Source organism: Monodelphis domestica, chromosome 2 (assembly GCF_027887165.1).
Source record: "Monodelphis domestica isolate mMonDom1 chromosome 2, mMonDom1.pri, whole genome shotgun sequence".
NCBI classification, from domain to species: domain Eukaryota; kingdom Metazoa; phylum Chordata; class Mammalia; order Didelphimorphia; family Didelphidae; genus Monodelphis; species Monodelphis domestica.
The window spans coordinates 55,126,526-55,150,068 of record NC_077228.1 but is presented as its reverse complement, the minus strand read 5'-3'; the positions used below and the strand labels follow the sequence as shown (position 1 = coordinate 55,150,068).

Genomic DNA, 23,543 nt, shown 5'->3' with positions numbered 1-23,543 from the left:
GGAAGTAGGACCTGCTTTCTGACAGGAAGGTTGTTCAACGGCAGTTGGTCAGTGAGGAGATAAAAGGAAGCAGCCACTGAGGGAAGGATCTTTTGCCTCTAGGATCTCTAGAGAGCAGGAGGTCTGGCTCTGAGGCAAGGGGCTGCTGGCAGTTGGCATTCTATTGTTTTAGGGAGTTAGTTAATATTTTACAGATAGAGTAGATTAAGCCTGGTGTGCCAGGCAGAAGAACCTGTCCTGAGAAGACAGAGATAGTATTAGGAAATTTAGGTAGTTATTAGGAATTATTTATTAGTGAAACTTAGTTTAATTAGATTTATAGGGTATAAGATTAACAATCTCTCTTTTTCTCTTTTCTATCTTTCCATCTGTACTTCTTTCTTTCTTTCTTTTTTTTAAAACCCTTACCTTCCATCTTGGAATCAATACTGTGTATTGGCTCCAAGGCAGAAGAGTGGTAAGGGGGAGGCAATGGGGGTCAAGTGACTTGCCCAGGGTCAGCTGGGAAATATCTGAGGCCAGATTTGAACCTAGGACCTTCTGTCTCTAGGTCTGACTCTCAATCCACTGAGCTACCCAGCTGCCCCCCATCTGTACTTCTTTCTAAATTAAACAAAGTTTTTATGAAACTGCTCTCACTTTGTCAAACTCCTACATCTTACCCTTATACTTGGCGGACCAGTTAGGAGTCGAACCTACAATCTTCATGGCTTTGAGTTCTGACTATATGTAAGGAGGATGCTACTGATTTCCTGTTAATGGACTATTTCATTTGGACCTCCTTCCCATGTGCGTGTGTGTTCCCTCATCAGTTTTTCTCAGTGTAGTATCCACCGTGCACTTTGTTGGTTAGAGCACATCTGGAATACGTTGGGCCATTTATGTAGCACAGTTTCAGAGGAACATTGACAAATTTGAGAACATCTAGGGGAATCCAAACAAGATGGCAAGGGGACTCAATAATATATTGTAGGATTTTTGCTGAAAGGAAATGAGGATGTTTAGCTTGGAGAGTAATAATGACAGCAACCACAATAATAGCTAGCATTTATATAGCACTTTAAGGTTTGCAAAATCACTTTTTATATGCCATTTAATACTTGAACAACCCTGGAAGGTGAGTACTATCATGACAAATGAGGAATCTATGGCAAACAAGAAGTGAAGTGACTTGCCCATGGTCATACTGGTGGAGAATATTCATGGCAGGATTTGAACTCAGATCTTCCTGTCTAAAGCTCTATCTATCCTCTGCTCCACCTAACTGCCTCAAGGGAACAACACAATTGTTGTTTTCATACTTTTCAAAGATTGTCTCATAGGAAAATGATTAGACTTAGCAAGAAGTTGCAGGAAAGTAGACTTAGTTTTGAGTCTATCCAACAATGGAATGCTCTGTCTTGTCTTGGATTCCATTGCTGTAAGTAGACCCTGAATGACTATCTGCCAGGGAAATAGAGGATTCATATATTGGAAATGAGGATGGACTTACATTTGGGTCCAAAAAATCAGTTCCACAAGGACGAGATGGGTAAAACATGGCTAGGTTGCAATTTATGGGAAAAGGGGGTGGGGGGGCTGAGGTTGGGAGCTGGGTTCAGACTAGACAACTTCTAAGGTACCTTCCAACTTGAAGAATTTCATGTTCTTTCCCTTTTGTATCCAAGAACACTTGGCCGGATGGTTGGCCAAGATTAGGGGTGTAGCCTGTGGCTACAAAACTGAATTTTTCCTCCGAGCAGAGCTTGCTGGCCCAAACAGAGAATAAACTGGCAGCTCCAATCTCATTAACACTGTACTCTAGCCAACCCAACTCACCAGCGCTGACTTAACAAATGTATTCATCTGTGTTTCTTTGGATTTTCTTTTTTCCCCAGCAGAGCTTGCCTGTCTTGTCTACCCTAAATAATCTCAAAGCTAAAGTTGGGGGGTGAGAGGAATGTGGGGAAAGAAGCCTAAAAGTCTTCCTCCTTTCTCAATCAGGAATCTTTTGTGGTTTTTGCAAGAATTGGTTTCCTCTGTTTTCACCTTAAAGTTTCCTATATGTCTTCTTTTGGTAATACTGATTGGTATTCACTTGCCCATCCTCCCGAGCCCACCCATGCCTATCTGATTTATGGCTTGTTGTCTTTGATCTCCTTCATCTCTGACATTTCCTAATGATGAGTCTAGAGTTCCACTCGTCCAGAAGAGTTTGCACAAACATGGTTCCCTGCCCCCATTCACATCCCTCTAATTCAAACCATGGCTTACTTCTCCTAGCCAGCTGTTCCAGATGTTACAAGTTGCAAAAGAACTAGCCCATCTCCTCTCTCCCTGCTTCTCACCCCCATTCCAAGTGCCTTGGCAATGTCTGGGTAGCTATGCCAGCCTCTGCCAAAGATGCTCCCTCTCCTTCCTCGCCATAGAAAACATTGCTGGCGCTGTCCATGAGACAATCTTCACACGCTGTAAATGTCCCAGTCACAGATGGAAATGCCTGGGACGTGAGGTCATGGGGTTCACCCTTTTGCCAGGGTATGATTTAGAATTCCCCTGGGCAGGAGACTTCCCTACACCCATCCATGTCAGGGAGGCCTTTGGGGTGAGGACAGAAACAGCTTTGGGGGAGGCTTAGCATCAATGCCCTAGGGAGAGAGGAGGAAGTATGGCTGCATCTAGAGGAGAGGGATACCCAGCTGGCTTGGTCTTTCATGCTAATGGAGCAATGCCACTGGCAGTCCTGCTGTTTATTCAGGCCACTTGGCAAGGGTTGGAGTTCTCTTAAAGGGGTTAAACAGTACAAATCCCCAGGGTCCTATACCCAGTACTATGTGAGCATGGCATCGTGCCTACTAGCTAATGGAGTAGGGGGTCTGGGGTGGCAGGGGGGAGATGGGGAGGAAGGGATAGACCAGGGATGGATCTTTCACAAAGATTAGCTAGCTATTGTTCTGTAAAGCATTGCTGACCCAGGAAGGTTCAGGGATCCAGGCACCCCAAGATTCTCTTTACTTCTCAGTATAGCTACTTCCAAGACAAAGGTCAGGCAAACCCAGCCAGAATCATCGTGATACGTTATATTTACACAGTACTTCACAAAGGGCTCTCCTTACAAGGACCCTGTGATGTAGAGAATGTGACGCTATCATTACACCCATTTTATAACAAGAAAACTGAGACCAGAAAGATGAGCACCAAAATTCAGATTCGGGTCATCCTGACTCCAGGTCTCCCCACTTGTGTACAACCCTACATAGTCACATTTCTGGATAGCTACCATAAGGGCATCCTAGGACTAAAGAGAAGCAGTCTCTGTGTGGACATCTCTGAGCAGGGGCCAGGGGTGTCCAAGGACACCTGGTCAGTGGTCAGTGAGTGCCTGTGCCAACACCACAGGGGACAGTGAGACAGTGCCCTTAAATAAGCCCTCTCCTTGCCCCACTGCATCTGTGCAACTGAATTCCAAGATTTCCTTCTCCATGCCAGGAAAACTCCCCCTTCCTATATTTAGCAACAACGTTTTCATTTCCTCCCTGTAAATGGTCTTGGACCAGTCAATCACCCACACATGTTGACTGAGGGGCTCCAGTGTCTTGGCACGATGCAAGGCTTTGCCAATGGCCAGATCTTCCTGCTACTCCATCAGCAAACAATGTCGGACCAGAGGCTCCTATGGCTGGAACTAGAAGGGACTCCAAAGACCACTGAACCCAATTCCCTTCTTTTACAAAGTGTGCAAATAGAAATTGTGTACCCTTGGACTTCATCTCCCAGCATCCCTTTCCCTTCATCCCTACATGATAGATGAGTTCTGTAACTCCACCCTCTTGCTGACTCTTGTTCCCATGCTCTCCTCCTGGCTCCCTTCCCATTTTTGGCGGTCCAGGCAACTCTCTCTTTGCTGCTATCATTTTCCTTTTCTTCAAGTTATTATTAATAAATTCTTATAAGAATATAACACTTGAAGTATTTGGATATTAATTTTTAATCTTACAAAAGGATAAGACTGAGGCCCATAAGTGATTTGCTCAAGGTTACACAGGTAGTAAGAACCCGGGGTGGGTGGTGAGTCCCAGACTTTATAGGGCTCTTTCTTTAATGCCACCCATTCCGTCTTCCCCAGATGGTATGGTGAGGCAAGCTAGGCAGATAGGGTATGGCAAGGTAGGGGGATCAGGAGATCCAAGGTCTATTCCAACTCTCACTGAGTAAGTAGTTGAATGAGCCAGAGCAGGTCATGAGAGAGCAGCTGGCAAAGTGTGGAAAGTGCGAGTTTGAGAGTCGAAAGATCTAAGTTTGTAGGTAGGAATGTGCTATGGCCAGTTAGAACGCTGGTTGTGAGAGCTGATTGTTAAATTTTCAGGGTGAGATTTATATGGAAAATGGGCAAATGCTACAAATCAGGGCTTGGTTTGTTGTTTTGTTGATTGTCTAGACTTAAGAAAAGTTCCAGAGAAAATGTTAATAATGCAGATGAAATTTCAAAGTGGGTCATGCATATACATTTCTCACCCTAAGAAATCTGGTTGTTTAAAAAAAATGTAAGGAAAAATATAAAAGAAATCTGATTGTTAAAAAATATGTAAGAAAAAATATATAAAAGAAATCAGGTAAAAAAAGATGTAAGAAAAATGTATGTATGTAAAAGAAATATGGTTGTTTTAAAAAAGATATAAGGAAATATATATAATATCTATAAAGAAAACTGGTTGTTAAACATTTATCCTTAAAAAACAACTTTATTTTCTGTTTTAGAATAGATACTATCAATTCTAAGACAAAAAGAACACTATGGGATAGGCAATTGGAGTTAAGTGACTTGCCCAGGGTCACACAACTAGGAAGTATCTGAAGCCAGATTTAAACCCAGGACCTCCAGTGGTCAGGCTTGGTTCTTTATCCACTGAGCCACCAAGATGCCCCTGTTAAGCATTTATCAGCAGTCCCTAGTTCTAGACCTGACTTCCAAAAACCCTAGCCATGGGACAATGGAAAGGTCCCTTCCAGTTATATATCCAATGCACCTAAGTAGCTTATCCCTCTGCACCTCAGTTTCCAAGACTGTAAAACAGAAAAAATCACATCTACACTATCTGCACCACCTTGAGTTTTTGTGTGGGAAGTGTACAGAATGGATTAAAAATCTTAGTGACATTTTAAGCTATTAGAGACAGTTGCCCTTGCACTAAGACTTTGGAGACTGCCTCTCTTTAAACAGTGTAAATTGTTATCATTAATATCTCACAACCTGAGCTTGTGGTTTGTCAAATGGAGATAATAGCAGCCCCACATGCCATCCCCCCTCCCAAAGGGCTACTGTGAGGATTAAGTATCATCATAGATGGGATAAAGTTTTGAAAAGAAAATAGCCTATAAGGAGGAGCCACAAATAGAATGACAGCCTGGAGGCAGGAAGCATCATCTCTGGCCTCAAACACTTGCTAGCTGTGTGACCCTGGGCAAGTCACCTAACTGTCTGTTTCCTCATCTGAAAATGAGCTGGAGAAGGAAATGGTCATCTTTGTTAAGAAAACTCCAAATGGGATCTCAAAGAGTTAGACAGATCTAAAAAACTGGCTGAACAACAGCAAATACAATGCCCACAGAATCAGAGTCTCGGAGTCAGATGGCACCTCAGGGTCCAACTAGTTCAACCTATCTCTGGTGAAGAAGTCCTCCAGGCTCCCAGCAAGTGATCATCCAGCTGATGCTTGAAGACTTTAATGGTAACACTTGTCAGGCATAGAGGTTTTAATGCTTGCCAAGTGTGCCATCTTCTCCATCTCATTTGAACCTCCCAACAACCTGGCAAGGGGCTAGCATCCCAGGAATTCTTGTTCCTCTTTTTATAGAGCAGGAAATTGAAAACTGGAGAAGATGGATCAGTAACTTACCCAAGGCCATCCCATTAGAAAGCATCAGAGGCAAGATTTTAATCCAGATCTTTCTGAGTTCCTGACCAGCTTGTTTGGATAGCCCATTCCATTTGTGGATAACTCTCTAGTAGCAGGTTTTTCCTACCATGAAGATGACAATTGCCTCTCTGAAACTCCCACTCATCACTCCCAGTCTCATCCTCCTGGATCAAGTGGAACAGTTAAGCAGGGGTTCTTTTTTAAAATTTTTATTCAATTAATTAATTTAGAATATTTTTCCATGGTTACATGATTCATGTTCTTTCCCTCCCCTGCTCCCATCCCCCTTCCATAGCCAATCCACAATTCCACTGGGTTTTACATGTGTCATTGATCAAGACTGTAAAGATTAAAATTTAGGGGAGACTGAGGCAGGTAGAAATTAGTTTCTCTCTACAAGGAGTATTATATTTTATGAGGTTTATTAAAGGTTGAGAATTTAAGAATATACAAGTAAGAAAAAAAACATGTAAGACCTCACCTACATTATGGAAAGAGCCACGATCTGCTCCTAAATGGAAGTCCAAAAAAGACCCAAAAACCTTTGCCACCAGCTTAAATCCTTCCTCGATCTCGGCCCACCTCAGAATTCCCGTGAGATTACAAAGCATTCTGGGAGCTAGCAAGGACTCCTGGGGAATGGAGTCCAGAGTTCAAATCTCAATTTTACAAGACCTATTTCCATATTATTAATATTTGTACTAGAGTAATCGTTTAAAGTCTACATCCCCAATCATATCTCCATCGACCCATGTGGTCAAGTACTTATTTTTCTTCTGTGGTTCTACTCCCACAGTTCTTTCTCTGGATGTGGATAGCATTCTTTCTCACAAATCCCTCAGAATTATCCTGGATTTGCATTTAATTTTAATCATTTAATTTTAATTTTAAATCTTAAATTTTTTAAATTTAATTTAATCATTGCAGGGGTTTTAACCTTTTTTATTTTATTTATTTTTTTATTACCCTTATCTTCTGTCTTAATATCAGTTTTAAGACAGAAGAGCAGCAAGGGCTAGATAATTGGGGTTAAGTGATTTGCCCAGGGTCACATAGCTAAGAAGTGTCTGAGACCAAATTTGAACTCATGTCCTCCCAGCTCCAGGCCTGGCGCTCTACCTGCCCCTCTTCACCTTTTTCTATCATGGACTGATTTGGTAACAATCTAAAGACACCAGAGATCTCTTTTCAAAATAATGTAATATATAACACTATAGGAGAAAGGAATTATTTATTTATTATTTAAACCTTCACCTTCCCTCTTGGAGTCAATACTGGGTATCCAAGTCTAGGTGACAGCTCGTCAGGTGCTTAAAGGCAGTGCTTTCCTACGTAACCCTTCGGCAAAACCGGGAGCAACATCTTTTAACCACTCTTCTGGCCCTTCTCAAGTGCTCCACTTCTCAGATACCCCGGTGGCCCTTAGACAAAGCATCGGACCTATTCCCATTCCTGACCTCCGAGGACCTCCGCGCCCCCTCCTCATGTGACCTCGGACCCTCCAGCCGTCTTGGACGTCCTTCGTGGGGCTGCCTCGGTTCTCGCCTCTTCCTATACCCCGGGTGCCACCCACCCAGCCCATGGAAAGAATTCATGAAACCCACCTGGATTTCATCAGCATCTGAAGTTGCCACGCACGTGCTCACGGGAATCGGGAGAGGCGGTCGGAGATCTGGGTGTGGTTTGCAAACGCTTTTCTAGCACCGCTGCTGAGCTCTGACTAAGCCCGTGTTTTTCTCCCTCTCTCAGCTTTTCTCTCTGAGGAGGGAAGCCACAGAGCTCTCACAATCGGAGGAAGAGCATGCCACTAAGAGTGGATCACTGACAAATGTTTAAGTTCCTACTATGTGCTATAAGGGGTAAAAATGATTCATATACATATATAGTGCTTGTTTTTTTTTTTAACCCCTTATACCTTCTTTGCACATAGTAAGAAGTTGCTTTTCTTTTTTTTTTAAACCTTTATCTTCTTGATATCCGTTCTAACACTGAAGAGTGGCAAGGGGTAGGCAACTTGGGGGATAAGTGACTTGTCTGGCGAAACACAGCTAGGAAGTGGCTGAGATCACATTTGAACCCAGGATCTTTCATCTCTAGACCTCGCTCTTTATCCACTGAGCCACCTTGCTGCCCATAATGCATTGACGTTCTAAGCCCTGGCAATTCAAAGATAAAAAATAACAGTCCTTACTCTCAAGGAATTTACAGACTAAGGGAAATGAGGTAAGAATAGGGCATGTGCCCAACTAAGTAAGTACAAAGCAGAAGGCGATAGAGACAGAGGAGAGATCCAGACAAAATGCACTAAGAAAATTAGGGGCGGGGGGCCTTCTTTAGATAAGACTAGGGAGTACTTCACGGAGGTGGTGGTGCCTGAAGGAGTCCGTAAAACTTCTGTTCAAAAACAGAAAAAGCAGAGTTGATGGTGACCACGCCCCTTAACGGTTGACTAGGAAATGACTTTTCCTGGTTCCGCATCCTTGGATTATGTATGAATGCAGTTTACAGTCAGGATTCCATGAACCCAGAGAGGAACAAGCTACGACTTCTAGGATGTCCTGGAAACTGAAGCCCCTTCTGAAAATCCGCGAATTTCAAAGGGCACTAAACAAGCGTTTAAACTCTGGCCAATTAACCCCAACCTGGAATGGTGTAGAAAGGCAGAGAGTGCTAATCCCTAATGGCTGACACTCCAGTACACTGAGAATTCCAGTTTGGTAATGGTAACAACTCACATTTACATACTGCATTTCAGCATTTCTTCTTATTTTTTTATGTTCTCAAAGCACTTTGCATACGTTTTCTCATTGATCTTTACCCTGTGGAGCAAACATTGTTAGTCAGGTGATCACAAGCTCCTTGAGAAAAGAAATTATGGGCACCCCTTCCACATCTCTAGGATCAAGAGAACCTCCGCCATCTAGAAAATCCACATACAATTTTTTGACCCTCCATTGGCACCAGAACAGAAGTCTGGATTTTTTCTTTTTCTTTTCTGGGGTACTTTATGGTAAAATTTGGGTTAAAGATTTGGTCGGAGGTTATATGTACATCAATGTTAAATTATCCCTACATTTCTAGCCTTTGTGTGTTGTCTGTTGGCTTTTGAGTTCTTTTCACAAACTTTAAGTATTTTAACTTTTAAAAAGATATTGTGTATATTTATGATATTAAAAGATAAAATATATTGATGTTATCCAATACTCTAGCTCTATTTTCTATATTTCAGAGTTTCTAAACTTTTTCTGTGTCACCTACTGGTCTTTGTATGCCATCTGCAGCTGCCTCAAAACTCTCCAAAGTTCCTGTTTAATTTCTTATGGCAACCTATGATTTATTCAGACTGACAGAGAAATGTATTGATTTAGAATCTTGAACCCTAGAGACTACATCTCCCACAATCCCTCTTTTCTTTTCCTGTTTGTGCATCTCCTTATGTGAGCGGAGTTTTGAGTTTCTTTTTCCACCCATGAGGGCTCTCTGGATCCATGTGGAGGAGGGAGAAGCAGCTCTTGGTTTTTGCTAGCCTTACTTCCTTATACTTCAGATAAATATTTAATAAATATTATTAAATATAATACTTGAGAGTATTGGATATTAATTTTAATCTTTACAGAAAATTGTGATGTGGAAGATATATCTGTATTTTCTTTGTGTCTCTTTAATGCCCTCATATATGCCTAGTACCATGTCTGGTACATAGTAGGTCTGTAATGAATGTGGGTTGAATTAATTGAATCCCTATGTTAAAGCAGAAGGAAGGAAGGAAGGGAAGGAAAGGAAGGAAGGGAAGGAAAGGAAGGAAAGGAAGGAAGGAAGGAAAGGAAGGAAGGAAGGAAGGAAGGAAGGAAGGAAGGAAGGAAGGAAGGAAGGAAGGAAGGAAGGAAGGAAGGAAGGAAGGAAGGAAGGAAGGAAGGAAGGAAGGAAGGAAGGAAGGAAGGAAGGAAGGAAAGAAAGAAAGAAATACCTACTATGGGCCAAATACCATGTTAAAAACTACAAATATTATTTCATTTGATCCTCACAACAGTACTGAGAGGGAGGTACTGTTATTATCCCCATTTTACAGTTGAGGAAGCTGAGGCAAACAAGTTAAGTGACTTGACAAGGGTCACACAGCTAAGTAAGTATATGAACACAGGACTTTCAGAAACTGAGACTCAATGAGAGTAAGTAATTTAGTTGTTCAGGGTTACCACAACTGGTAACCAAACCTCAAACCTGGTCAATCCAAGTCTTCTGAACTGATAGACTTTCCCCGCTGTTACCCCTCTGTAGTTATCTGATTACGTTTATCAAGACTATATGGTCAGTACTGCCTTTGGGCAGAAGCCTATCTGAGTCTGTCATTAGGCTATGTTGATTTTTTAGCATCCTCGGCTCTTTTTATCTTGGGAATCCTTCATAGTAGGACATTGCTTGGCAAGTTGTTGTTCAGTTGTTTTCAGTCACATCTAACTCTTTATGACCCCATTTTGGATTTTCTTGGCAAAGATACTAGAATGGTTTATTATTTCCTTTTCCAGATCATTTGACAGATGAGGAAACTGAGGCCAACAGGGATAAGTGACTTGCCCATTATTGTTATTATTGCCTCTATGTTGAGGCAATAATGATTGAATTTTAAATTCAATAAACATTCAAATATCCACTCTGCTCAAAGGATTGTGCTTGATCTCAAGAAATAGAAAAAAAAAGTTTGTTCTCAAATAGATTGAACATGTTTCTGCTAATCTTTATGTTGCTTGGCAAATCACTTTTTCTTAGCAAGAATGGAAATTTCAGGAATCTAAATGACCACAGACTTCAAATTAGTGGGGTCCAAATGAGGACAATTTTCCTATAATGTTAACAAATACAATATTGGTAATGCAGTCTGAGAAAAAAACATGGTGGACCTTCACATCATAGAGACGTGGTCCTTGCTACATAGTTGAAGAAGCCTTGGTTTGGGGGTCAGAGGACCTGAGTTTGAGTCCCAGCTCTGATATTTCCAAGGAAGTCACTTTCCCCCATCCTCTGACCACCATGTTTCAGCTGGAAACAGTAATCCTTAGAATATTTACCCCACACAGCTCTTACAAGAAAAGTATTTTGTAAACCCCGAAAGAGCTATAAAAATGTAAGTTGCCTTCTTTTAATGATTATAACGGATTATGAGCAACACAGAACCTATCATTAAAGCTATAAAAGCCCAGGTAGTCCTGGAAAGTATGACCAGCAGTTTTGCATTTGGGGAGGCTTCTTATGGTCATAAGAAGAATGCTAGGCTAGAAATCCAAAGAACTAGGGTTCTAGTCCTGTCACTTACTAACTAGGGTGCCTTCCAATCAGGTAAATGTTTTAACAACCAGCTCTCTAAATCTTATTCTCCTTTTGAACTTATCTCGGTATAGGGTGTGAGATATGGATTTAAACCTCATTTTTTTCATACAGTTTTCCAATTTTCCCAGCAGTTTTTGTCAAATAGTGAGTTCTTATCCCAAAAGATGGGATCTTTGGAACAACCAGCTCTCTAGAAAACAAACCCAATCAAATATGCATGGCACACTTTCAGGTTTCATATACATTAGTCACATCTTTTGCATCACTTTCTGAAGTCTAGACAATCAACAAAATAATAATTGTAGCATTTGTTGATTTCTAAGGTATAAATACTCACACTGAAAATTTAACAATCACCTCTCCTGAGCTGGTTTGTTTCCATCACACTGCTATGTCCAACTCAGCAATTCTAAAGCTGCGGTGGGCTTGCCCAGAAAACTGTACCTGTGGCCTGGCATCAGCATCCAGCACAGTGCCAGATATATACTTGGCAACCGACTGATTTCCAAGGGTAATTTGTCCCACATTAATGAGACATTAAAAAAAAAAAGGTGAGATTCATGCTTTGGCAAAGGGATTAGGCTAATTAACGTTGGAGTTCCCGTTTAGCTCTAAAACTTTATGAGTCTCGGAGCCCCTTCGCCACAGCTGTTTTCCTGTTATCATCAGTTCATTTCAAAGGGGCTTTCTCTTTTCCACCTTCCCAGGAAGTTTCTAAAAATCTCACCAAGGAAAACGAACAGATCAAAGAGGATGTGGAAGAAATTCGGAGTGAACTGAACAAGAGGGACAAAGAAAACTGTTCCAGTGAAATCCCAGGAAGCCTGCCGGGACTCCGGGCAGCCTTGCAGAGGGATGCTGCCGCAGCATACGCTCTCCCCGAGGTATGGTCCCACACCAGCGAATGCCTTTGATCCTTGTCCCCAAACCCAAAGCTCTAAACAGTGATCGGTCTTGGGGAGGCCCTGAAAAATTCAACTATTTAAAGGCATTTCCCCATTGGGCCCTAAAATGCTGACCTGAATTCACTCCTGGCATTGAAGGCTTGTGGACCAGTGTAAATATGTGATCTGGGGCCATGTTAAGTCGATGGCACCCACTTGGCACTTTGGTTCATTAGATGAGCTCCATCCGCTTCATTCTTGTCAATCACCTGGTAAAGTCTTGAGAAAATGGGACATAGAGAAGGTGTGAAGGTAGAAGCCTGTCTGGGAGGGGTGGGAGGATATAATCTATTGCCCATAAAGGCATGTCTCATTGGGATAATGCTGTGGGGATTCCTGGGGATCCAGGTTGGAGTCTGACTGCAGAGAGGAAAGAGGGGCCATTCAGAGACCAAACTCCCAATCCCTAAGAATATGATACTGTAGGAGGATTTGAGAACAAACGAGAGAGAGCCCATGAACATATACCATGGGTTTCCATTGGCGGAGATGGTCTCCAATGATGTTGAGAAAACGTATGGCCCCGTCTTTTTAAACTTGGAGACCGATCCATTGCCACTCTTGGAAAAGGAAATCAAAGTTTCTCAATATCAGAATGATTCCTTAGTTCCATCCAGCCGCCTAACAGAAAGATTATTTTTTGAGCCTGTGAAATTTGTCTCCACATTTCCCTGGGGCCAAGCTTTCGAGACCTCTTCCTTGGCCTCAATGACAAATGCTGTGGTGTGTTGAGGAACCCAGATCAGATTTCTTGAGGGCAAACAGCAAACCAAATCAGACACTCCAAACTTAAAGACCCCTTCTTTTTTCCTTGCTCAGCAAAGTCAAATTTCCTCCTCTCCAGCCTCCATTCATCAGACTGCTGAAGTCAGCACAATCTACCCTGAGCCAGAGAAGCAGGAACAAAGTGGGGGTAGGGGTGGGATGAGGGGGAGACAGGAGAGGGAAGTGGTGAGGGAGGCCCAAGGGTGGAGGCTTCCCTCTCATCTCACCAGACGTCTTTTGGGCCACTTTGGAGAGTGAAGAGGGAGACAGAGGAGGCATAAGGATTTGTTTGCTTACTTTCGAGAACCATGAAATGTCAGTTTCTCGGAATGTGAGCTACACTTTGTCGGGGGCTTGTCTTTAGGAAACGTCCTTGCCTGGATGGCCATGGCCCGGATGGGAGGGGAATAGGAGCAGGGCCAAGAATTGAAGTCATGTAACAGACTGCAGGATTAATGAAGGAAAAACCACGGCTTGGTGGGGGCTGCTGCTACGCAGCCTAGCCTGTCTCCAGCAAATTCAAGGAAATTATATGTTCCCTGGCAAAAGGAGGGCCATGGTCTTGGTCCATCTACACGTCTGAGAAAGGGATCAGAGTTACTATCCACTCCTGTGAGCCTAGAATTAAAGATCCCTTATGGATACTGCCACAAAGCCATGACGACTTGATTTTGCAATGCAGAAGGAAACCAGTCTCCAGCAATTAGATTCACCTCATCCTCAGAACCCAGGGGCTGCGGGCTAAGGCCTCTTGTCCCATTTCCAAGAGACTCCTTCTGGTCACAAAAGGAAAGAGCCCTTGGGCCCGCTGGCCTGAGACCACACTGTGAGCCTGAGCCTTGACCTGAAGGCCACATCTTTCTTTTGGACTTCTGCTTATCAGTCAAGGTTGTAGGGATGGATCATGGTTGAGTGGCCCAAGTGGGTCAGCAGTTGGAGGAGTGGCTGGGTTTTGTTTTTATCTGCATAGATTGTTAGGAGGTGTGAGTGTTGGAAGAGAGAATTGCCAAAGGCACAGTACATTACAGGGAGAGTTCTGTCAGATCTAGGGCCTTTGGCAAGTAGCCTTTGGAGCTAGAATTTGAGGAACATCCCCAACTTCGCAGGGCCTAAAGGCATTATTGTCCCCAGTTAGGGAATTTGTGAACACAAGGGAGTATCTGTCAAGATACCCAAAATCTTTTTTGCTGTCTTGACAACATTTCTCATGATAGTGGGAAGAGGATGGGTTTGTGGGGTAGAGTGGGACCTAGAGTATTTCAAGGCCAAAATTTGTAGGTCAACTTTAGAGAATGTGCTCTTGTCTCCAGGGCATGTGTCAAGTGGTGGGGAGACTGTGGTCCCTGGAGACAAAGATTATTTTTTTCTCCAAAACAGCTTTGTTCTCTGTGTGAAAAATCATCAGGGGCTAGAATTACAAGCTTTAAAGGAATTTGACCACTATCCCCTTGGCTAAATGGGAGATTACTTCATAGGTTTCACTGAGCTGGGAATCTAGAGGCTCCTTTGTTTGCCTACTGTCTCGACCTACCATCCTAGAGGCAATTCTGGGCAGCTGGACATGGAATTGATGGGACCCCATGCCCAGAGAGCAGGACCTACGAACCCTAACTCTTGTACATTCATGGTGGCCCAAGAGAGTATGCTTGGGCTATGTGGAAGTAGTGAGATCCTCACCGTAGAGATTTTCAAATGTGTCCCATGTGGACCATGTAGTAGAGGAAATTCATGCTTCAGGAATGAGTAAGGCTGGATGAATTCTGAGGTCCCTTCCAATTGGGAAATATTGTGCTTTGGTCATTCCTTTATATGCAAAATCTTTCCCTTCTGAGAAAAGGAAATGCAGGCTAGTCCCATCCTGAGAGCTTAAATCCCATGGTGTCATGTCTTTCTTTTTAAAGATGGCGCCATATGCAGTGATTACCATTCACATAGGTGAGTGAATTAAAAGAACAAATAGGAAACAGTTCTCAGTACACAACACACATGGCAAGAGACAGCATAGCTTATTGGACTATAAGGCAAGAAACTTAGAATCTAGTCCTGGTGCTATTACTTTTTTGGCCCATGAACTTTAGTTAATTATTTCCTGTTCTGGAACTCAGTTTCCATATCAGTAAATGAGTGGGTTGGACCAGATAATAATAGGAACCTATTAATAGTCCACATTTATGTAGCAGAGATGCAATGGCATAAAGGCTGGTTTTTGGAGATGAAGGAAAGATGGAAACAATCATTTATTAAGCACCTACCATATGCCAGTACTGGGATAAGTGCTTTACAAATTTAATCATTTAATCCTCACGATAACCCTGGGAGGTAAGTGCTATGATTATCCCCATTTTATACATGAAGAAATTATGACAAATAGAAGTCAAGTGACTTTCCCAGGATCACACAGCTAGTAGGAATCTGAGACCATGTTTAAACTCATCCAAGCCCAAGATTCTATTCACAGCACCACATCACAAGCAAAAAGGGGATGAGTTTGAGTCTTGGCTCTGAAATTTACTATCTTTGGGATCTTGGCCAAGACCTCTCTGGGTCTTGGTTTCCCCTCTATAAGATAAGGCAGATGGATTCAGTGATCTCAGCTCCCTTCTAGCTCTCTATCTGTGGTCTAAGGTTTACAAAGCATTCTCTTCACAATGACCCAATGTGACACAAATATTACCATCCTTATTTTGCAGATAAGGAAACAAAGGCTTAGTTAGATTTAACCTCTATGGGACTCATTTTCTTCATCTATAAAATGAGGGGGTTGGACTAGATGACCTCTGATGTCCTTTTCCATTCCAATTCTACAGACTATGATCTCTTAAGGTCCCTAAGACCATCTAATACTTCCAGAACAGAGGTTCCTGACCTTTTATTTGCCAAGTCTAGTGAAGCCTTCTCAGAATAAGTTTCTGAAATGCATAAAATAAAAGTCATGGGACTACAAAGGGAAGCCATTATATTGAAATGCACATTTATCAAATTGTATTATATAATTTTTTAAATTTTAAATATTTTTTCCCATGGTTACATGATTTATGTCATCTTCCTCCCTCCTCCCGGAGTTGACAAACAATTCCCCTGGTTGTACATGTGTTACCACTCTTATTTTCTAATTATAAAAACAAGTTTAAGGTCCTTGGGTCAAACACCTCTGGGCTAGATAAAGTAAACCCTTAAAGGAGATGAGCAGGGTCATGTACTAAATTAGTGCCAGAAGTCAAATACCATCACAGCTGATGACCCCTCCTATAAGCATCTCTGTAGAAATTTTAAGAATAGGCTCAAATTGGTATTATTTTTCAGTGCACACCAAGTAGATCTTCTAAGATGATGGACAGAGGAGAGAGAGATAGTAGATAGAGATAGCCATCTTGATGATATAGAGATAGATGATAGTGATTGACAAGTGGAGATAGATATATAGATAATAGATGAGAGACAGAGAGAGAAGAAAGAGAGATAGAGCATTTGCTAAATGCCTGCTTTGGGCCAGGCTCTGTGCTACGTGTTGGAATACAAATATAAGCAAAAAGAAAGACAGGGGCAGTTAGGTGGCTCAGTGGATAGAGAGCCAGGCCTGGAGACAGGAGGTCTTAGGTTAAAATTTGGCCTCAGACACTTCTTAGCTGTATGGCCCTGGGCACTTCTATTGCCTAGCTCTTACCATTCTTCTACTTTGGAAGCAATACTTAATATCAATTCTAAGGAAGGAGGTAAGGGTCTAAAAATAGAATTTTTAAAAATGTAAGAATTAATACTGATATGGAAGGTGAAGGTTTTTTTTATAAAAAAAAAAAAAGACATCTTGCCTTCAAGAAGCTTACAGTCTAATGGGGTAAACCAATGTATCAAAGGAGCTGAAAAGAAGGATAAGGTTTGAGAGGACAAGGACCATAATCCAGAGGGTCTGGAGTAGAGCTAGAGAAAAGAGAGCATGAAGGTTCTGGGCAGGAACTTACCAATCAGGGAGGGAGAGAAATGGCCTATATTCAAACTGGCATATTAAAAATTATTATTACGCTTGTTATGATTAAAATCATCTTGAGAGTCTGAATTGGGGGCAAAAATGTATCTATTTATATCTGTTTATACCAGGTTTATTGGTTAGACCAGCATCATAACCAATAAAGTGATACAGGTCTCCATGGTGTTCTCTTGCAACCAAGGACAACCCAAGCTGGGTCAGACAGCTGAATAAATAGATTCTTAGCAGCTCATTATTCAGCCTCTCTCTTGAACAACCCAAGACATCTTTAATTGGTGATTACTAATGAAGGGGTGGTCCATCAACCTATGTACCCCTCTCCATCCCCATAGGTAGACAGGTCACGTACACCAGAGAAGAACCCTCATTTCCTTCATTCACTAACCAAATTCTGTTAACAAGAAAGATATTCCTTGGGATCCTCAAGGACAAAGAAAATGCAAAAAGTAGCAGGCTGGATGGTATCTCTGATCCAGATCTGAAAAACAGGAACACACAGTAATTCTCCCTAATATAAAGGAATTAATACAGTATTTAAGAAATAAATCCACACACCCTGAAGATCTCTGTGCAGAAAAAAAGATGTCCCATCACCAACAAGAAGTGTATTTAGCTTCAATCAATATTTGGTACAACAAAACAAAATGCCATCCACATCTTCAGAATTAGTTGCAGTGGGTTTGACCATACATTAATTTTCTATTCCATGTTTGGGAGCTCTTCTTTGTGAGCCTCACTGTTTGGTACAACCTCCTCAACTGACATATTCTCATCCACACCAAGCTCAAGCTCACGTATGAGAGGTTCCCTCCCATTCCATCCCTGTGTTGTCTTCAGTGTTCTCTTGAGAATGCCTTCCTGTTGGCTTTGACTTCCTCTAAAGCATCCTCCTGTCTTCCAAAGCAGCAGTATGAAGAGCGGTTTCTACGGGAAGAAACAGTGTCCCAACAGATCAACACCCTTGATATCCATCCACTTCAGCATCCAGCTCCTCCCGAGGTCCTGACGCCACGGAGGCCCCTCCAAAGGCAGATCCACTTGAGGGGTCGGCCAGCCTCCAAACCCACCGTCATACGGGGCATCACCTATTACAAAGCCAAGGTCTCTGAGGAGGAGAATGACATCGAGGAGCAGCGTGAGTTGGGGTTAGCAGGGACTTCCCTGGGAAAGAAAATGGTGGAGTGGGGCCAGTAGCTCATTTGGAGGGCAATGGGTAGCTTCACCAAGAGAAAGGCAGGTTTCTTCATAGACACACCCTATGTTAGTCTTTGTATTTTCTTTTATTTATTTTAAAACCTTTCCTTCCATCTTGGAATCAATAGTTTGCACTGATTCCAAATCAGAACAGTAAGGGTTAGACAATGGGAGTTAAGTAACTTGCCCAGGGTTACCCTGCTAGGAAGTGCCTGAGGTCAGATTTGAGTCCAGGAGGTCACATTTGAACCCAGGACTTCTCATCTCTAGGACTGGCTCTCAATCCACTGAACCACCCAGCTTGCCCCAGTTTTTCTATGAATGCGACTTCCTTGATGCCAATGTTGTATGCAGTCTATTCCTTACCTATTGATATGTGTGGATTGATTGCAAATATTCCAGTGTCGCCTTCTGACTAGCTGTATGACTTTGAACAAATCACTTCAACTCTCTGAACCTTCATCACCTCTTCTAGAAAATGTGAGGGTTGAGGGGTAGCTGGGTAGCTGGGTAGCCCAGTGGATTGAGAGCCAGACCTAGACAGGAAATCCTGGGTTCAAATCTGACCTTAGACCCGTCCCAGCTATGTGACCCTGGGCAAGTCACTTGACCCCCATTACCTGGTCCTTACCACTTTTCTGCAACCAATGCACAGTACTGAGTCTAAGGTGGAAGGTAAGGGTTTAAAAAATAATGCAATGCATGTAAAACCCAGTGGAATTGTGTGTTGGCTATGGGAGGGGGGTAGGAGGAAGGGAAGGAAAGAACATCAATCATGTAACCATGGAAAAATTTTCTTCATCAATAAAATTTAATTTAAAAAAATATGATGATTGGACTCTAAAATCCCTTCCAGCTTTAATTTTCTGGCACTCCCTGGTTTTGTGGGACCATTGGTCTCACCATGTGCAGAAAGGGCTGCTAAATGTTATGATTAGCTGAGTTTAGTGAGCAGGAGAAATGGCAGCAAAGGGCTAGATATAAACCTCTAGACGATACAATTTCCTTCCCATGCTTTTCCATTTCCAAGTCATAGAGGAATGTTAGAAAAGACTCTTTTTTTCCTGAATATTTTCTATTCTCATGACAGCCAAATTACATGTCTTGTGTTGTCTCTTTGGCAGAAGATGAGTTCTTCAGTGGAGAGAATTCAATGGACTTGCTCATTGAAGATCAGCTCTTGAGGCATGATGACCTGTTGACCAGCACCACCAGTAGGCCAACCACAGTGGGAGGCCTGTCGACTACTGACAGTGCCACCATGACAACAGACTATAGCACTCGGGCTACACCTGTCAAAATGGCAGCCACTTTACTCCCACCTATAGCTTCTGCTGAATCTACAGTGGGGGTCACCAGGGCCCCTTTTACCACTTCGAGCAACCAAGTCCCAGTGGTGCCCACAAGTACAGAATCCCCAGATGACATCCATGAGGCGACCAGTGAACTGACCTCCCCAGCACCCACGACCACAGTGGCACAAACTACCGTCCAGGAACCATTAGCCACAGTGACCTTTACAACAACAGTAGCCTTGGATGGAATGGCAACAGGCACTCCCATCACTCCACTTCCTCCCACCACTGAGGACTCAATTGGGATAGACAGGGCTTCCCTTGGAAAGAACACCACTCCCTCCAGCCCTACCCTGAGCCCGGAGGAAGAAGATGACATCAGGAATGTGATCGGTGAGTTTTCTCTTCCTGAACCTGAGTTAGGAGCTTGATGTGGGCAGGAGTTTTGCATGCTCTAGAAGGGTGGGAATTCGCTTTTATTGTTCCAAAAGGCTGAATTCTCTCTATTTGATAAATAGATGGGTCTTACCACACTAAGACAGTCAGGGCAGCTGAATTTTGGTGTCAGCAAGCAGCAATTTAGGTAATAGTTCTAAACTTTCTCCTCATTCTAAGACTTCCTAGAGAGAAGAGATACAAACAGGCAGAAAGCCTGGTACTATATGGTTATCATCCCTACCACTGGGGAAGCTGAGGCTCATGTATTGTTGAGATTGTCAGTTTCAAGTTGTAATATGTCCACAACCATTGGGTGTCTGTGCTAAGTCCTTTACCAATATGGCAAGCTTCTGAGTGTTGGATAGATATACCAAGCTGTTTAAGTAAAAATAAACTGACCCAGGTCAGAAACAGAGCAGGTCAAAGCTTCCAATTTGATCAATAATTGAATCAGGCCCATTAGCAAACACTATGCTTCTTCCTAGGTAACATAAGGACACCTATTCTCAAAAAAAAAATATATACATATATATTTATTCTCAAAAAATATATATGTATATATATTTTTTTTTTTTTTTTGAGAAGGCAGAAGCAAAATTCTTGGGCTAGGGTTATAGGTTAAGCTCATTGTGGTTACAGATGAAAAAAGACAAGAGAACTAAGAGAAACTCCTTTGTGATAAAGCTGTATAGATTCAAGTATCTGATGTGCCTGGGTAGTGTCCCCTTTAAAGGGTCTCTCAGTTTCTCTGTTCTATGTGTCCATCCCCAGAGAAGGCTTCTGTTCTGGGCCAGACATAGAACACCAAAAGGCCATGATTATTCTGTCACGAGATCAGAGATAGCTGAGCCCCTGACAAGACCTAAGCCCCTTCCTATTCTCTGTGCCAGAGCTTTATGGGTTCCTGTCTATGGAAATGTTAAATATTAGATTGCAGAGGCTAGAAAAGTAACCTGGTAGCCGTATGCAACGCTGGCCAACCATCCATACTAGGCTTTTAGAATTCCACCCAAGCCCTCAGTCTTACCAAGGAATAACACCCTCTTCCTCCCTGTAATGCAATGCAGACAAGATGGGAGTTAAAAGTAGAGTTTTGCTAGTAGATAATGAAGGGTGAACATAATAGAAAACAGATTGTGGCATGAGTTTAGGCAAATGGCTACCAAAGTCAGAGAATGCTTCCAAACCCTATTCACATCCTGACTCATCCCTCCAGATGTTTAGAAAGTTGACTTTCCTCTTCCCTAAATATCCAGATTTTTGAAGGCAAAGAGGTGTAAGATTTGATTTAATATTCACTAACTCCAAGTATTATATTTTATAAGATTTATTAATAATCACTTGAAGGAGAAGAAACAAAAGGACAAAAGTAAAAGCCTGAGTAAAGCCAGCTTTCCAAACAGTCGCGTTCATGGGAAAAGAGCACAAGAGGGAGGAGCGACACAAAAATATATCCTCCCTACATTAGCATGTAATGTGAGAAGGAACATGGGAAGCTGGGAAAGGGAGTTTCTGGGGAGCAAATTCTAATAATGCAGGGGTAAAAGGTTGCTACGTAGCAACCCTCTTGGGAGTCTGAGTGGCAGTATCACAGAGCCTACCTGGATCCACCTCATTGACAATGTCCAGATAGGCAATGGATCTCTTCGTTGCTGCAGGGTCCTCACACACTCTCTCTCTAAGCTATGTGGTTCCCTGATAGTGCTACCATCAACAAGATTTTCTGACAGTGATTCCAATTAATGGTTTGTCAGCCTTGAAAGGATGCTAAAGTCTCTTCACTCATCTGAAGTTTAAAACTGGTACCTTCAGAGGCAGGCTACTTATGGACCATCACTAAATATCCAGAGAAGATTTCTTCCAGGCACCATCATCCAATAAAATCATACACCTCCTCCTTAGGTGCACGGGGCCAGAAGAGTGATTCTAGACTTCTGGAATGATAAAAAATGAGAGCTTGCTGACGTGAACTCAAAACATTAACTAAATAAGCTGAAAAGAAAGATTGGGGGATTTTGCCCAAACTAGTTTGTTCTGGGAAATTTTAGAAAGTTGTTTTGTTTGAGGAATTGTCCAAACACACTCATCTCAGCTAAGTGAATCCCACAAACTAATGCTGGGTGTTGATGGATTCTTGTTTTATCATTTTAATTCAACAAACATTTATTAAGCCCTTGGTCTATGAAGAATAAAAGGCCAAGTGGGATACTGGGTAGGAGGTTGACTTTAGAATTAGGAAGACACAGGCTCTCGTCCCACTTCTGACATCTCCTGCCTGTGTTAAGTGACTATGTGCAAGTCACCTTCTCAATGCCCCAGACGGTTTTCCAAGGTCATGTTACAAATGAGTTGCTGGTCTGGGTCAACAAAGGGAGTTTCCACACCGGGAATTCCCCACATTGATAAAATTGTAGATTCAGGCCAAAAGAAAAAAAAATGTGCAAGATGATGTGCCAAACAATAAGGATCCCAAAGACAAATAATACATGGTCTCCTTCCTCATCAAGTTTAGAAGGAGATAAGAAACTTATGCAGATAAGTATAATATAAAACAGAACTTAATAAAATATAATATAATAATATAACATTAATATAATATAATGATAAATATATAATGATATAAAATATTAAAATAAAATAAAACAGAACCTGAGAGAGAAGTACCAATTGCTATTGGGGGTGGACTCAGGCAATAGAGCACCAAGCCTGGAGTCAGGAGGACCACTGGTTCAAATCTTGCCTCCGACACTTCTTAGCTGTGTGATCCTGGGCAAGTCACTTAACCTAGTTTGCCTAGCACCCTTCTTCTTCTTCTTTGAGTCAACACCAAGACAAAAAGTAAGGGTTATCTTTTTAAAGCACCTTTTGAATCCCAAATAGGAAGTGTCTCCTTCTTTCTGTCAGGGGCAACAGAAGCTTCAGGGAGGAGGTGACATTTCAGCTGGACTTTAAAGGCATGGTAGGTAGGCTACAATGGGCAGAAATGAATGAGAGGGCATTCCAGCATTAGGTGATGGAGTGAACAAAAGGAGAAGATGGGACATATTCAGGTAGTGGTCAGTGCACCGGTTTGGCAGAAGTAAGTAAAGGGAGTTTAAACTAGAAACATATGTTGGAACCATGTTGTAAAGAGTCTCAAATGCCAGACTATAGAATTAAGACTTTTTTTAAAACACTTGTCTCCCATATTAGAATCAATTCTGAGTATTTGGTTGTAAGACAGAAGGGTTAAGTGACTTACCCAGGGTCACACAGCTAGGAAGTGTCTGAGGACAAGACCTCTTGTCTCTAGATATGGATCTTAATTCACTGGGCCACCTAGCTGCCCCCTGAGTTAAGACTTTAGTCAGTTGGCAACAGAGACTCATGGAAGGATTTTGAGCAACATTGTAGACTCCTGGGCATAGGGAAGATTAGTCTGGCAACTGTATGAGGTGTCAATTGGAGCAGAGAGAAATTAGAGGCAGAGAGACCAAGGAGAAAGTAACTGAAATCATTTAGTTGAGAGATACGAAGGACCTAACTTGGGATGGGGGTAACTGGGATGGAAAGAAAGGGACACATGTGAGAGATTGTGGAGTTAGAACTGACCGAATTCAAAAATTGTTTGATAGAGGAATACAGGAAGGAAGCGATGACCCCGAGGTTGAGATCACCGTGATTGACAAGATCATACTAGATTACCAGCAAAAAGAAGGAA

At 42.3% G+C, this 23,543-nt stretch overlaps 1 protein-coding gene across 2 annotated transcripts in view; it reads left to right on the top strand.

The window, feature by feature from the left end:
* Nucleotides 1-23,543, top strand: part of OLFML2B (olfactomedin like 2B) — a 60,818-nt gene that overhangs the window by 25,176 nt on the left and 12,099 nt on the right. Inside the window, exons 4-6 of one of the 2 annotated variants that reach the window (XM_056815451.1) lie at nt 11,930-12,106; nt 17,823-18,051; nt 19,235-19,798. In XM_056815451.1, coding sequence (XP_056671429.1) covers nt 11,930-12,106; nt 17,823-18,051; nt 19,235-19,798 — 970 coding nt within the window. Of the gene's footprint in view, nt 1-11,929; nt 12,107-17,819; nt 18,052-19,234; nt 19,799-23,543 lie in introns of both variants that reach the window. The other variant, XM_056815450.1, reaches the window with a different exon arrangement.